The sequence below is a fragment of the Eleutherodactylus coqui genome, chromosome 2 (genome assembly GCF_035609145.1).
Source record: "Eleutherodactylus coqui strain aEleCoq1 chromosome 2, aEleCoq1.hap1, whole genome shotgun sequence".
NCBI classification, from domain to species: Eukaryota; Metazoa; Chordata; class Amphibia; order Anura; family Eleutherodactylidae; genus Eleutherodactylus; species Eleutherodactylus coqui.
Window position 1 is genome coordinate 179,279,454 of NC_089838.1, and position 15,515 is coordinate 179,294,968.

A 15,515-nucleotide genomic window follows, 5' to 3' on the forward strand; every position below is an offset into this window, starting at 1 on the left:
GGGGACTCACAGTGGGAGACTGCTCTTTGTCCGCAGCCGCCTTTGCGGATGATATCATTTTTTTAATCACAAACCCGGAAACCGGTCTTACCAGACTTGTTGCCTGTCTGGAACAGTTCGGAGTCCTTTCGAACTTTAAAATAAATTTTAGCAAATCTACGGTTCTGAATGTCTCGATCCCGAGAGCTCGCTGTGCGACTCTAATGGCGGACTCCCCGTTCTCCTGGTCCAACACTGCAATAGACTTTCTGGGAGTGAGACTGACAAGGAGGTTGGAAGACCTTTTCGAAGCCAACTTCCCACAATTAATTACTAAAGTTAAAACCCTGCTACATAATTACGACCTTCCCTATATCTCCTGGTTCGGGAGAAAAAACATAATTAAATCCTACATACTCCCATTGATCCTATACCAGATCCGGTCCCTCCCGATCCACCTGCCAACTAACTTTTTCAATACCCTCCGCAAGATGTTTACCAAATATATTTGGAGACAAAGGAGCTCCAGGCTGCCGTACAGCCTTTTGATAAGAAGGAGGGAGGAGGGAGGGATGGGGCTGCCGAGCATCTCTGACTTCTATACCGCATCTCACATCAGCTACTGGGCGAAATTGACCATGCCATCGGGAGACCCCCTGCTGTTCCGGTTGATTAAAGCTATGTATGGCCCCACTTTGTTGGAATCATTATGGTTCCCTAAAAAGTCTGTCTATAGGAAAAGGGGCTACTGCCTGCTTCTGAGGGGCCCCGCCGAAGCATGGGATTCCTATGCAGAGGTGTTGGCGCCGTCTCCTTCCCCAATCGCCCCACTATGCACCCTCCCAACACTGATGGGCCTCCCGTCAGATCCCTGCTCTGCCAGTCTCTGGCAAAAACTCAGTAGTAAATGCGTAGGGGAGCTTCAATCTCTATCCCATCTTAACCCTATGGAGATAGTGGAGACTCTACTGCCCGACCAGCCACTGCTTTACCTCCAGAGTGCTCAAATGGGGGGTGTAATCAAAGACTTCAAGAGAACCCACACATCTACAAGACCCCACACAGCATTTGAGAGGGCGGTGGGGGCGGGCAGCACATCCGCTGGACGAATAGCGTATCTTCGCAAGCAGTGCTTCCCGCCTTCCCTATCTTGTAAGCCAGCGTTCCTCTCCTCATGGGAGAAGGAGCTTAATATAACTCTATCCTCCTCGGACACCCAGCTAATTCTAAAACTAGCACATGGACTATCCTCGTGTATAATTAGCCAAGAAGCACACTATAAACTACTAGTCCGCTGGTATAGGACCCCACAGTGGCTAGCCGACCATAAGCTTACATCCATCAACAAATGCTGGAGATGTGATAATGGCCCAGGTTCATACCTACATATATGGTGGACCTGTCCACTCTTGTCGACCTTTTGGCAAAAGATAGCCGACTCGTTGAAAAGGATCCTACCCAACTTTACACTCACTCCTGAGGCAATGTTTTTGTGGAGGCCCTCGGGGGAATTTAGCCCTTTGAGGCACAGACTACTAGCGCATGCAATTGACGGGGCGAAGGCACTTATCCCTCCACTGTGGCTGCAGAAGTCTCCGCCTCTTTTTTCCCAGTGGAGAGACAGGATGGACCGGACCTATAATCTGGAGGAACTCTCCAGCTGGTCAAATGGCTCACATGAAAAATTCCTGGAGATATGGGGCCCATGGCGTAAAATACGCTCTGAGATCATCCCCCAGACCCACGGAGAGGAGGAGGCGGATGCCGGAGTCTCGGCCTAGGTATATCTGGAGAGTTCCCTTTTCCATTGAGAGGAAATGCCCATACAGAATGCTCCCTAACCCCCCACCCCTGATCTTCCTTTCCCCCTTCCCTTCCTGCCCATCGTCCCCTTCCTCCCCCCGTCTTGTTAGTCATTGTTTGTCCACCCGTTCGCCGAGTTAGACTTATACTTATGCTTAGAGAATAGCATTGGATTCCCTGCAATGTGTGGCACATTCCTGTGAGTTGTTTACTAATGGATCCAGGAACTCTGACTCGCCTGATTGTATATGTCATGTACGTTCTTGTTAAAACTCAATAAAACTTTGGATTTAAAAAAAACATTTACCAGACAACTGATGAAAGTCAAGCCTGGAGTGTATGCGGCCAAGCCTACATATGTTTAGCACATGAACAAAAAAAAACTAGATTAGGATCTTCCAAGTAACACTCTGAAGCACTGTGAAGTTCCCACACAAAGGAGGGTGAGGCATTATATCAATATTACATAGTGATTACATTAGTATACGTTGTCTACTTACTTGCACATAAAGTCTAGCCCTTTATTCCGACTGCATCTTTTGGCACAATTCTCAGTGGTGTTGAAAAATTTTGTTTTCATCTTAAGCTCCTTGTTGTTTCTTAATAAGGTGGTGTCTGGAGTCTTTGAATAATCATGCAGGCTGTTGCGTTTTCTTATTCTGCCCACTGTGGGAATATCACAAGAATAGAAAAAAAATGTACAATCATATCCCTTGCTCTTTATATTCTGTAGCTTCATGTAAACAACTCATGTATAGTCACCACAACTACCTAAAATATGTTTCTGAAGGAATAGCATATTGTCATACTAAGTATTTCTATTCTTATTCCAAAATTAAAGTAGACATTACTGCTACAGATTACTGTAACAGTACACCACAATAGTTACAATACTACCAGAATTATTAATTTTTATCTTTCACCAATAAGTATCCTATAACATCCTAATATAGTGATGTTGATTAATAAAGGCATTGTCTGGTTTACCTCATTAGAAAATTCTTAGTTGATTGCTTATTAGGCCTCCCTCACACAGGTATTTTTGTACAGCGTTAAGCATTGTCTTTCCAAGCGCTGCGCTGAACGCACCCATTCATTTCAATGGAGCTGCTCACACAAGCGATAAAATGCAGTATTTTCAACGCTGTGCTTTGAAAGCAATGTATGTTCTATTTTTGATCGTTTTCAGCCCTGTGTCACCCATTGAAATGAATGGGCAGCGGTTTAAGCGCTGCTGAAAACACAGCACAACTTGGTACCACGTTTTTGGTAGTGTTAAAGGGGTTCAGTCAGAAAAAAAAAATTTCTATACTCACCTGTACCTCACCAGGCCATTCACCAGACACCTCCTCGTCTTCCCATGTCCGTCCTGCAGGCTGTATAAGGCAGTGCAGAAGCTGGCAGAAGTGGTCGAGGCAGTTGTGGAAACTGGAACTTTGCCAGCTTCTGCTCTGACTTATTTAGCCTGCAAGACGGACATGGGAAGATGAGGAAATGTGTGGTGAACGACTCGGTGAGCTACAGGTGAGTATAGAATTTTGGGGTTTTTTTGCTGACAGAACCCTTTAAATGCAGGCTGATTTTTAAAGGGTGAGGGAGTGAGGGGGGGGGGGGGGGGCTTGAAATATAAGCCCTACCCCAAAATCTACACTACGTGAAAAAAAAGCAATACTTATCTAGCAGGCGCTGTCCAGGTCCCTCCCACTGCGCTCTGGAGCTCTGGGCAGGCTTACAGGCACTTGTCATCACCAACAGAGCATTTCTTGATGATAATGGGGTTTGAAGACCCTGCCTCCAGCAAGAGAGATTGCTCTGATTGGTTCATTGAGCACTGGCTCAGCAAATTAGAGCAATCTTTTGCTGGAGGTGGGGTCTTTAAACCCTGTTAACTTTCAAGAGATGCTCTATCAATGATGACAAGTGCCCGGGAGCCTGCAGGGACACCGGAGAACAGCGGCAGAGTCCCAGATGGCGCCTTCGAGATGAGTATAAGGCCTCCCTCCTTCTGCCATTCAGCTTCCTAGGTTGTGTTTTCAGCTGTGCTTAATGCATGTCAGGGCTGCTGAAACCACAGTAAATGCAGCACTGAAAAACGCAGCGTTTTTGCAAAGCCCTGTGTGCACAATATAAATCCATAATACGAACATCTTATAGATAACAATGCAACCATATGTCGTTAATATTTTATCAGTATTTAATCTGTATTTGCTGCCATATTTGCTGTCAATTGTTTTATTTTTTACATCTCAAATACAGATCTATATTTTCCCAATAGAAAATAGCACGAATACGGAGGCGAAAAAGGAAAAAAATAGGTCATGCTGCATTTGTAAAATATGTGAACAGATACCTAGACTTGCAGTAGCATTGTAATACAGTTGTTAAAACATGAACCAAATACGAAGTTAAAGGGGTTGTCCCGCGCCGAAACGGGTTGTTTTTTTTTTCAACAGCCCCTCCGTTCGGCGCGAGACAAACCCGATGCAGGGACTTAAAAAAAAAACTGCACAGCGCTTACCTGAATCCCCGCGCTCCGGTGACTTCTTACTTACCTGGTGAAGATGGCCGCCGGGATCTTCTCCCTCGGTGGACCGCAGGGCTTCTGTGCGGTCCATTGCCGATTCCAGCCTCCTGATTGGCTGGAATCGGCACATGACGGGGCGGAGCTACAAGGAGCCGCTCTCCGGCACGAGCGGCCCCATTCAGAAAAGAAGAAGACCGGACTGCGCAAGCGCGTCTAATCCGGCGATTAGATGCTGAAAATTAGACGGCACCATGGAGACGAGGACGCCAGCAACGGAACAGGTAAGTGAATAACTTCTGATAACTTCTGTATGGCTCATAATTAATGCACAATGTACATTACAAAGTGCATTAATATGGCCATACAGAAGTGTATAACCCCACTTGCTTTTGCGGGACAACCCCTTTAAGATACACTCAGCCTAAGTCAGAGTGGAAAGTGACTACAGTTAGCTTCTCTCAACCAAGAGGATGTAATCTGCCCATGTATTACTTGCACATCCCATTGATCTTTATAGTAAAGGGTAATACTTAATTTCTCATGGGATGAGTCTGCTGAAAAATTGAACAATGGCTGACAAGTATTCCTGTGATCACTTTATCATTGGGGTCCTTTCTAACATATGAGTATTATCCACAGCAGGTATTCACTGTAATGTAACTATTTCAGATAGAACACATTTTGACTTGTCCAAATTCCATTAGTTACGGTATTCTAGTATACAGAAAATCTAAAATAGCTAATAGATACTGAAAGAAAACAAAAGATGGTGCTTAAAAGTCTAAAATGACAGAAATGCATCAGAGAAATCATATAAGAATAGAAAATGTTAAGTGGTTTACATATCATGCTGAACACACTGCTGTGTATGGCAGAAGCCCCAGTGGGATTCAATGAAGCCTAACCACAAGGATATGATTGATTGACATTGCAGGAAACACTGGAAAGCAACAGAAAAGGAAATATCCCTAGGATTGACTTTACAATTTTTTCCCTCTCTCTATTTTTAAAGCTTTTCCTTAATTTGACTAAAATATTAAAACCCGTGAAACACCAGTCACATATTTCAGCTGTGCTATGGGGGTACGATGCTTTTTATTTTTAACTCACAAATATGCCCATCCACATAGTTAAATTAATATTCCAAATTCATAACTACAGTACTAAGTATGTTTAAAAGAGTTCTGAAACATTTAACCAGGGGGAAAAGAACAAATAGCTTTTGCCCAATCTTTGGGTATTTTAGAGTAATACTAAAGGCCGATTCACACAGGCAAAGAATTAGTTGTACCAAGTGATGATCGACGAAGCATGTCGATTGGCATTCATTCACTGCTTTTCACATAGGCAGATAATTAGCTATAAGGCTCTTTTTTAGATGGATGATATTGCCTGCGTTTTCGTGCAAGCAAAACCTCTTGCACAAACCGCTGACAGTAGGACTTATTGATTTCAGTGGGTTTCCTCACATTCAGCGATTTTGGACATGCATTTGTCTGGCAAAAAAACACATGGCATGCTTTATTTTTGTCCCCTTTTGCACACCTAAGGTACTATAGGAATCTTTGGGGAATGCAAAAGGCAAAGTTGTGGAAAAGTGCAGTTAAGGGGCCTTTTTTGTGGTAATTTTGTCCTATATGGCAGAGTTCCCCAACTCCAGTCCTCAGGGACCACCAATAGGTCATGTTTTCAGGATCTCCTATAATATGAACACCTGTGGCCATGTCTGAGGCATTCACAAGAATTACATCACCTGTGCAACACTGAGGAAATCCTGAAAACATGACCTGTTGGCGGTACCTGAGGACTGGAGTTGGGGAACCCTGCTATATAGTGAGAAAATTAGCGAGAAAAGAGAGTGTTTAATATTGTTATTAGGTTTGTTCAAAGGTGTTACAGAAGTTCCCACCATGACAATCTCAAGTTTTACGCATTGTTTAGATCCCCCATGGAAGTACCAATCAACGAGTCTCAATAAAACAGCAGCCATATGATAGAGTTTAGTGTCAGGAGGTCAGATCCTCCTGAGTTTTAAGGCCTCGAAAGGGTTCAATAGCTTACCCTGCTATGCCTGCTTTGCCAAACAAATTGGTTGAAGGCTGATTGCAAGCGTTTAAAGAAAATCCTGTGGGGCTGAATAGGCAGGGTATGAAATAGGTAGAGAGAACGAGGAATAATGTGCATCTTTAGGACAATAACGGTGGGCACCCACTTGCGTTTTTCTTGCGGGTTTTTTTTCACGCGATATCGCTGCTTTTTTTAACGCGATAGTCAATGGAACTTTCTAATGTTAAAAATGCATTGTAAGTTTGTGCTTTGTGGTTTTTGTGCGATGCGTTTTTAACATTAGAAAGTCCCATTGACAATCGCGTTAAAAAAACGCAGCGATATCGCGTGAAAAAAACGAGCAAGAAAAACGCAAGTGGGTGTCCACCCTAATAGGACTAAAAGATATTTTTAGCATAGGTGTTTAAGTCTTTTCTTGTACGGTCTAGTAGGAGGAGGTAATTTAAAGAGTACGACGAAGAGAGATCTCTGGGAATTAGTATACCTAAATATTTGATTAAATATTTAAACGGAAACTGTTGAGAAAGATGAGTAATTCAGGAGCAGATAGAGAGATATTTAATGCTTCTGACTTAGTGATATTTATTTTAAAATGACTACGTTTCCCATATTTTGGGATTTCTGAGAGGATTGATAGAAGGCAGATACGAGGTTGGGTGACATATAGTATGTGTACTGTCGAGACCATGTGCACTAGGGTTCCATCTTAAGGCCATAGCCAGGTGTTCCCTAACCAGTAAAAAAAGCAATGGAGAGAGGGGACAGCCCTGTTTGGTTCTGTTCTCAGTGGAGAAAGGAGTAGAGATGATTCCATTAATTCTGACCTGGGTTGAAGATTTATTATAGAGAGAGAATATTTTGTCTATAATACCTGGTCTTAGTTCTATCTGTTTGAGGGATGCTCTTAAGACACCCCAGTGTACACCATCAAAGGCCTTTTTGGCATCAATGGAGATTAAACAAAAAGGAGAACTTAAGTTTCATACCTCCCCTGATCAAGAGTAGTGTTTTATTTGTATTATCCCTGGCTTCTCAACCCCCAATACTTTCCACCTGATCTCCATGTATCTGTGATGAAAGGATAGGACTAAGTTGGTTTACCACACATTTAGAGTATAGTTTGATATCAATATTTATAAGGAAAATGCATCTATAGCTAGTGCATTGTGAATAGTCCTTACCCGGTTTGGGTAAAACAGTGATGTGTGCAGAAAGGCACTTGGCTCACATAACTGAGCAGACCAGCGTTTGTTAGTTTGTCAGCTTATCTTGCACATTTACACAGGCTGTCTATCAGGAAAACGAACATTCGAGTGAATGTTCATGCCCAATATTTCGCCCATCTCAATGCTCTTTAAGTCATTCATTGGCACTGGTAACTAGTCCCAAATGGTTTACAATACTGCTCTGATGATATTAAGTGATCAATATGATAAGCTGTGATTGACTGCATTATTTATTAAATGGTCTCAATAGGTTCAGCAGGTGGTTTTTGGTGAAGAAACTTGGCAGACATATTTTTTCATTTATACTGTGCTGTCAGTTGGGAAACATTCTGAACTTGCAAATATAGTAATTCTGCATTACTCAGTATTATGTAGCATTGTTTCTATTCATTAACATTCACTATTTCTCTGCGGTTTGAAAAATATAAGTGACCAGGGGCTAGTATTTCTTCTTGTCAACAATTGGGCTTGACATTCTAACCTCATCAGGACATCATTATCATTGGAAATACAATAGTTCTTTAGAAGACTCCAGGAAAACGTCCTGATTCTTTGGAGTCACAGTGAATAATATAATTTCCCTCAGCACATGCAATTATTACTTACAGTAAGTCCCCAGCACACTAGCAGTTTTTTTTCATCTATGTGTAGTTAGTTTTTAAAACAGACTCTACACAAACAGCCTACAGACCTATGTTATTCAATGTGGCAACACACACTAGTGAGGTTTTCACACAGACATGGATTGAGTGAAAAAAACCTTATCACATGCACTGTTCTGATCCCTTCGACGAATGAGACTCGCCCATTCAAGTCAATGGGGTTACGAAAAAAACGGACAGCACATGAATGCTATTCATGTGCAGTCCGTGTGATATCCGCTTTTTAAAAAAAGATACATTTAAAAATTGGGAATGTTTCATGGTTTTTCAGGGAGTAAACAACACAGACACACAAACTGAATACGGAGGCCACATGTAGCTACACATGGATGAAATTTTTTTCTTTTTGTGGGCCTTAGGGCTTTGACAGACAAGCTTGTTTTTGCAGTTTTTTTCACGTGGGAAAATCACGCCCACAAAACGTGGAGAGAAGAACCCATTGATTTCATTGGGCTCATTTTTTACTTTTTTTTTGCTCCTGCATCTGCTCTATTTTGTGTGTATTTGCTCATTAAAGAGTCCCATAGAGGTCTATGGGTGGTGTGCAAACACACACATCTGCACATACGGCTATGTAGCTAATGGCTCATGCGCCTGGGTGCTAAATTTTATCTTGGGGACCCCCAACGTCTCTTACTCACTTAACCCAGAGACATAACTTGAAGCTCCTGGGACCAAATGCAAATCCTGTAACAGGGCCCCCACCTTTAATGCTTTATTCATAGTACTGGGCTCCCTCTATGGAGAAGAAAGGCCTTATGGGCCCACTAAGGCTCCTGGGTCCAGATTCCTTGCATCCCCTATAGTTATGCCAATGCCTATGATCACTGGCATCTCATTAGGCTAATTAGCCATTTAAATCAGGATAGGGTGATTCCCCTGGCCATACGAATGAGGTGTTTCTGCGTAGGAGTGAGGGTATTACACAGACTACACCTAGCCTAAATAACAAAAATCACATATAAATCACATGAAAAATCATATGTGTGTTGAAATGTTCAATACATAATAACATTTTTGCATTAAGCCACACAGCTGTGATGGAGTAATTGTCAAGCATGTTAAGTAGGGCACACAATGCCGAGAGAATCGAACCCTTTGTTTTCAGTGGGTTCATTTTCATTTTTGCTTTTATGAGCAGATTTTACATGCGCAAAAAACCCCTCGCAGCCTGCTCTACTTAAGTGCACATTTGCAGAAAAAAGGTCTCGTAGAGGCACCCAAGACTCGCGCAATTGCCCAATACGCTGTGCAATGTCAAAGGGAAAAGAACACACTGGGCACTAATTAGACTAAATAGCTTTTATAACTTGGGTGTGGGGAATGACATCAGAAAATTGCCCAACCCTCTGGAAACACCCTTCTATTGCTCCATTGACCGCCAAGGTAACATTCTCTTGTGCTGTCGTGGTGAGAGATGTTCGGCGAGCCTTCAGAATGAGATACTGCTCTCTAGGCTTGGCTGATTTATACTACTTGTTTTAGAAGTAGTATAAACCATTTAAAACAAAACTCTTATTCTTGTGAAGAAAGAGCCCAGAAGAATTAGAAGAGGTTGCAGACAGCAGCCTGGATGGTGTGTTGCTCCCCAGACTCTGACCTGCATTGCCTGCCTACAAATTCCATGCTTTCTTTATACCATTTGTTATCTGGTCTCCCAGCAACATGAGAGCGAATCCCGTCCAAACGTAATGTTAATTGCTTATATAGTGTGGATCAAACAAATCCATACAGATCAATGCACTCCATACATGTGGAATTCATGGTAAAATAGAGTGTGCTGCAATTTTTTTTTCTGCTCGGATGGTGATTGCAGAATCTGCATATCCATTTGAGTAAAACCGGTCTTATAGCGATCTGTGGGGTCCCGGTGGTCAGAAACCAATCAATCTAACTTTTATCATCTATCTTTAAAAGTGGGAAATGAGTACAGTAAAAATAAAGACTTATTTTATATAAACAAACACTTCTAAAGAATGCAACATTTTTTTCCTGGATTTAAACAATTTCCCTTAATTCTCGATATTAGAAATAACACAACTGCACGCGGCCCACACGCACATTATATGCTATTTTTACAAGGACCGTTGCATACTGTAGTTTGTATATTTGTCTTTCAGCTCCAGCCTGGAGTACATGGGAGCTCGATGCACAGCTGTAACACTTCATGTTGCAGGACAGTTATGGCAAGTGATGGAGATATGTACTGATATTTAATATTATTTGCACTTACCAGAAAGAACCATTACTGATTTCTGTCTAGTTCAGAGATCACCTATCAAAACATTTTCCAAAAGTCATTACTGTCTTTTCAGTTTCCTTGAAATGTTTAAAATTACCAAAAACAAAAACAGTCTCAAGTCAAAGTGATGTCTTGGATTCCAGTTAGTGTGTGCTCAGCATTTCAGTTGCTGGGATGACTGTCTGCATTGATTACTGAGATTTAGATCATGAAGAATACTTGACATAAATGATATATTTTCTCATGTAAATAAAGCAAAGATGACAAATTTGGGATTTACTATGAAAACAATCAATTTGTTTGCCTGGATTGACCTCGTTTTTTTCTCATTCCCTTTGTTTGTTTACCGTATTTTGTTTCATGATGTGTCATGACTGAGTTGCTTTATTGCTAGAATTACTTATGGAAGGTCTTATTTTAGCGAAACGATATCTGGACTTTGCCAATATAATAAATTACATTTACAGTTAGCTACGCTTAAAAATATACATATGTGTACCTACAAAGAGCCATAACAAACATGTTCATAATACTGATAGGTGACCTTAAAGGGAGTCTGTCAGCTGGAACACACTGTCCAAACTGCAGGCAGCATGTTATGGACCAAGAGGAGCTGAGCAGATAGATGTATAGATTATGGGGAAAGTATAAGGGCTTAAATAGACGAACATGATTGCACAGGTTTTTGAGCCGTGAAACTCATACGTATCAGCCTGTTTGGTGCCATCTCCAAACACCGTTCATGTACGCTCACCACAATGGAGTGTATTTGCACATACGCTCATCTGTAAAAGCTCCAAGGGCTCCTTCAGACAGATGTATTTATGTGCACAATACACAGAGAATAAAACTCATCAATTCCAATGGGTTTGTCTTACTTTCTTTTTTTCCTGTGCATTTCGTGCGTGCAAAAGTCCCTTTTAGGGCTCAATCAGACGAGCGTTTTTTTCACACATGTAAAGGCGCGTTTTAAAAACGTCTCTATTAGAACCAATGCTTTCCAATGAAAGCGGTCACATGTCTGTTTTAAAGAAGCGCCTAAAATTTGCACCTGTAAAAGATAGGACATGTGAGTGCAAATGCACCCTGTTACGCAATTTTTTCTACTCGCAATGTGCGATTTTTTTTTCCCGTGCCTATATACGCGCGTGAATAAAACAAATAAAAAAATCACTCATCTACTGACCCTTCCACGGTACACATTGGTTATGCTTAAGCATGCAAAATTGTGTATACGCCCATCTGAAGGAGCCCTAACTGATTGACAGCTACCCCTGTATGTACAGTGATATACAGACAGCTGTCAGTCACTGCAAGGACCGCCCATTGGACTGTTCAGCTCAGAATTTAAATGAATAAAATACAAGTTATACTGAATCTTTCCCCATAAAACTATATATCAGCTCCTCCTGCTCTATAACATGGGGCCTGCAGTTTGGACAGCATGTCCCAACTGATAGATTTCCTTTAAACATAGACAGTGCTTAGAACTCAAGATACATAGTAAACTTACGAGAAAGTTCACGTTACTATTAGGACGTTTCCACATGGCCGAAAAAATTGCACAAGATTTGTGCATTGCGAGACGCACAAATCTTGCACAAAAATAAACCCCATTCTATACGAGTGATCTTATCCCACATCGCACCACAATGCAGGAAACAAATTGCGACACAACCTTTCTTTGGGCGTGCCCTCACATCATATCGCACATTGTTTTCAATGGGTCTGGCGGCAACTTTGCACCACGTGCTAAGTGCACATAGTTGGATGCAAGGTCTGGGAGACACTCCACGAATCTCAGCTGCGGCTGACACGATGGCTACTTCCCCGAAGTGATATGAGGCAGTTTTGATATAAAAACGCCTCACATCCGCGGGGAAATCGCATGTTGGTGAGCGCGATATCGTACTCGCCCGTGTGAGGTTAGCCCTATTATGTTACAGCACATCAGTAAATATAATAAGGAGGACACTATTTTCTAACTGATATGTAAACTAGTTTCAACATTTAGATGCTACCGACGTGCCCTGCGCATCCGCCGGGCCGAAGAAAGAAGATCCGTGACGGAGAGAAGATGAAGCCGCGGCGAAGGGAAGATCCGGAGCGGGCGAGAGGTGAGTTTATTCTTATTTTAATGCCTCATGTCCGCGGGGCAGGAGGGACCCGCTACGGATTCTCCATGGCGAATCCGTAGCGGGCCTGATTTTCCCCATGGACATGAGGCCTTACAGTACAGAAAGTAGAAGACAAGGAGGAGGGTGTGCAGCTGCAGTTTGTCTCTTCCTCTCTTTGTGAGGGAAGGAACAACAGAAGTGTGGAGACATGATACTACGTGCACAATACTATCATCAGACCAGTAAGAGCTCACCTGTTCAGCAGCAATTGAGTAGGAAATGTGTCATTTCAACAGTTCTGCACTATTTTAAAAGTACAGAGAGAGATTGTGTTTATTTTCTAATGATAGGCACACTGAAAAATAACTTTTTGCTCTTTAATTATACTAAAATAATATATATGTGCATTTTCGCTCTGTTCTGATGGATCCTTCTCCTTTGAGTGTGAATGACTTCCCGTATCAGTGACTATATTGTATAAATACACTCTTTGTAAAAAAAAAAAAGTCAAGCACCTATATGGAGTCATCATTTGGCTGCAAAACTTAGCATGCAGTTACATCTCAGGCGGATACGCAAAGGATTAGAGTTGGGGTGTGATTAGATGACCAGTTGCCACCTGGGGCCCTAAAAGTGGTTCCACCCCTGGTCTAGAAAAAGGCTCTGAGAAGCTACTTGTGTTTAGTGACCTCTTTTTCCTCTTGTGTAGAGCTTGTTGACCACTAGATGCCTCTATGATGCAATTGAAGAGATGTGGCCCTCTTAATAGAGTTTGAGAGGGGGGAATTAATGGAATGTGAGATACTGGATGATCATATCTATGAATAACCTGCAACCCAGGCAATTCTGACCAGATTTTTAGGAGGTGTTGGGATCAGTGGATGCATGAGGGCACACACACAGGGCAACAGGGCTCAGGACACCCTCAACAAACCACCAGTCTGATTGTCCAACAAGCACAAGCAGTTACAATTGTTTTATTGTCCTACATCCAGAAACAGGTGACACCATCGTTACAGGCTCTTGTGTTTATCAGAACCAATTTGAGGAGCTTGGCTGAAAACAGATTGTCTTCAGTGATGAATACAGGTTTAGTTTGGGCACTGACGATGGCTGTGTTTGGATCTGGAGACCTAGAGGTGAGCGCTTCAGTCCTGCCCTTGCAGTGGAGTAGCACACTGCCCTAACTACTGGTATGATAGTCTGCAGGGCCATCACATACGACAGTCGGTCATCCCTATTAGTGGTATGAGGGACAATGACAGCTCAGCGATATGTTCAGGGCATCCTGCAGCAACATGTGTTCCTCTCATGATGGCTTCCAGGAGACATTTTCCAGCATGTTAATGTTCGGCCACACACACAAGAGTGGTACAGGAATGTCCCCACAACATTATCACACCTCCATGGCCTACCCAGTCGCCAGATTTATCACCAATAGAGCATGTATGTAACCATCTAGGACTCCAACTTCCACAGCTTACAAGTTTGCGCGAACTAGACGCTCAGTTACAGCAAATAGGGAGTGATATGCCGCTGGATACCATATAGAACCTGTGTGCCTCCATGCCCGCCAATATCACATCTTGTATCCAAGCTACAGCTGGCCCAAAAGGGCACTAGACCCTCCCTAATCACTTACTTATATCAATGTTACAATCAAACAGAAAGTTTTAATCGATTTAGACAACTCCATCTTCTAGATTCTTGATTTTTTTTTTAAGTGCAATAATGGATATTATGAGGGGAATGTATTAGGACTGGTGTTTCAAATACAATCATAATATGATCCCCATGCACAATGCACCTAATGTAAGAAGAGGTAAAGAGACAGCAGTTGCAACCGGGTCCTGATGCCTGAGAGGAACTATAGAAATAGTTTGTGATTTGCTGGTTTACTTTTCCCAATCGGTGAGAATATATGTATTAAACTATGCAAAATATTTAATGTATATGTAGGTAAAAATTATGATGCACATTTCCAGTTTCTACTCTACAGATTTCAATTAGTAATGGCATGCTAACACTGCTGGCATGTTGCTAATATGTAATCACTGATAGTGTGACCATTGAAACCCCTACCAATCCCTAGAGTCAATGAGCAATATCATTAAGTAAAGCACAATAGCCCTTTGGGTTCCTATTACACAGCCCCATCCCAAGACCAACACTTGCCAAAGTAAATCATCTGTGTAAATCTTGGGCTTGTTGGACAGAATCTGAATCGATCCAGAGACTCCCTTACTTCATTAAAGCCTTTTATCTTATAAACATGCAGGTGATGCAGGCTGCTTACTGGTTGCCCCAGTATTTTACAGTAGAAGATGGTCGCTGCGCCACAACATAGTAAGGATGGATACACAGTTTTTTGAGCCAAAGTCAGAAGTGCATGCAGCAGACAGAAGTATGAGTGCTTCTTCTATGTTTCTGGCTTTGGTTAAAAAAAACACATGAAGAACTGACGAAAAAACTGCATGACATACTCTAAGGCTAACTCCACATGGATGAGGACGATCTGGGGCCGTGAATCCTGTCCCCATACTGCGCTTGCCATCCATGTGAAATCCTTGAGAATGCGAGGCATTTTCATGTGAAAACAGCCTCACATCAATTCGGGAATGCAGGGAAGCTCTGCCACGGCTGTCCCCCATAGCGGAGGCTCGCAGAGTTTCTCCTATTGTTTTCAATGGGAGACCTAGCATCGTGTGCAATTTGCACATGGTGGGATGCTGCCGCCGGTCCCATTGATAACACTGGCCGCTGCGATGTGAGAGCACACACAAGATAGACCATGCTGCGATTTTTTTTCCTACATAGCATCCCATCGTGGTGCCATGAGAGAAAACATTGCCCATGTGTATGATGCCACTCAAAAGAATAGGGCTGTGAAGGTTG

General features: G+C 42.4%; 1 protein-coding gene across 1 annotated transcript in view; it reads right to left on the reverse strand.

Annotated features, from left to right (window-relative positions):
- HGF (hepatocyte growth factor) overlaps nt 1-15,515 on the reverse strand; it is a 169,272-nt gene that overhangs the window by 130,977 nt on the left and 22,780 nt on the right. Inside the window, exon 2 of the mRNA XM_066592010.1 lies at nt 2,283-2,448. Within this exon, the coding sequence (XP_066448107.1) occupies nt 2,283-2,448 (166 nt within the window). The remainder of the gene's footprint in view (nt 1-2,282; nt 2,449-15,515) is intronic.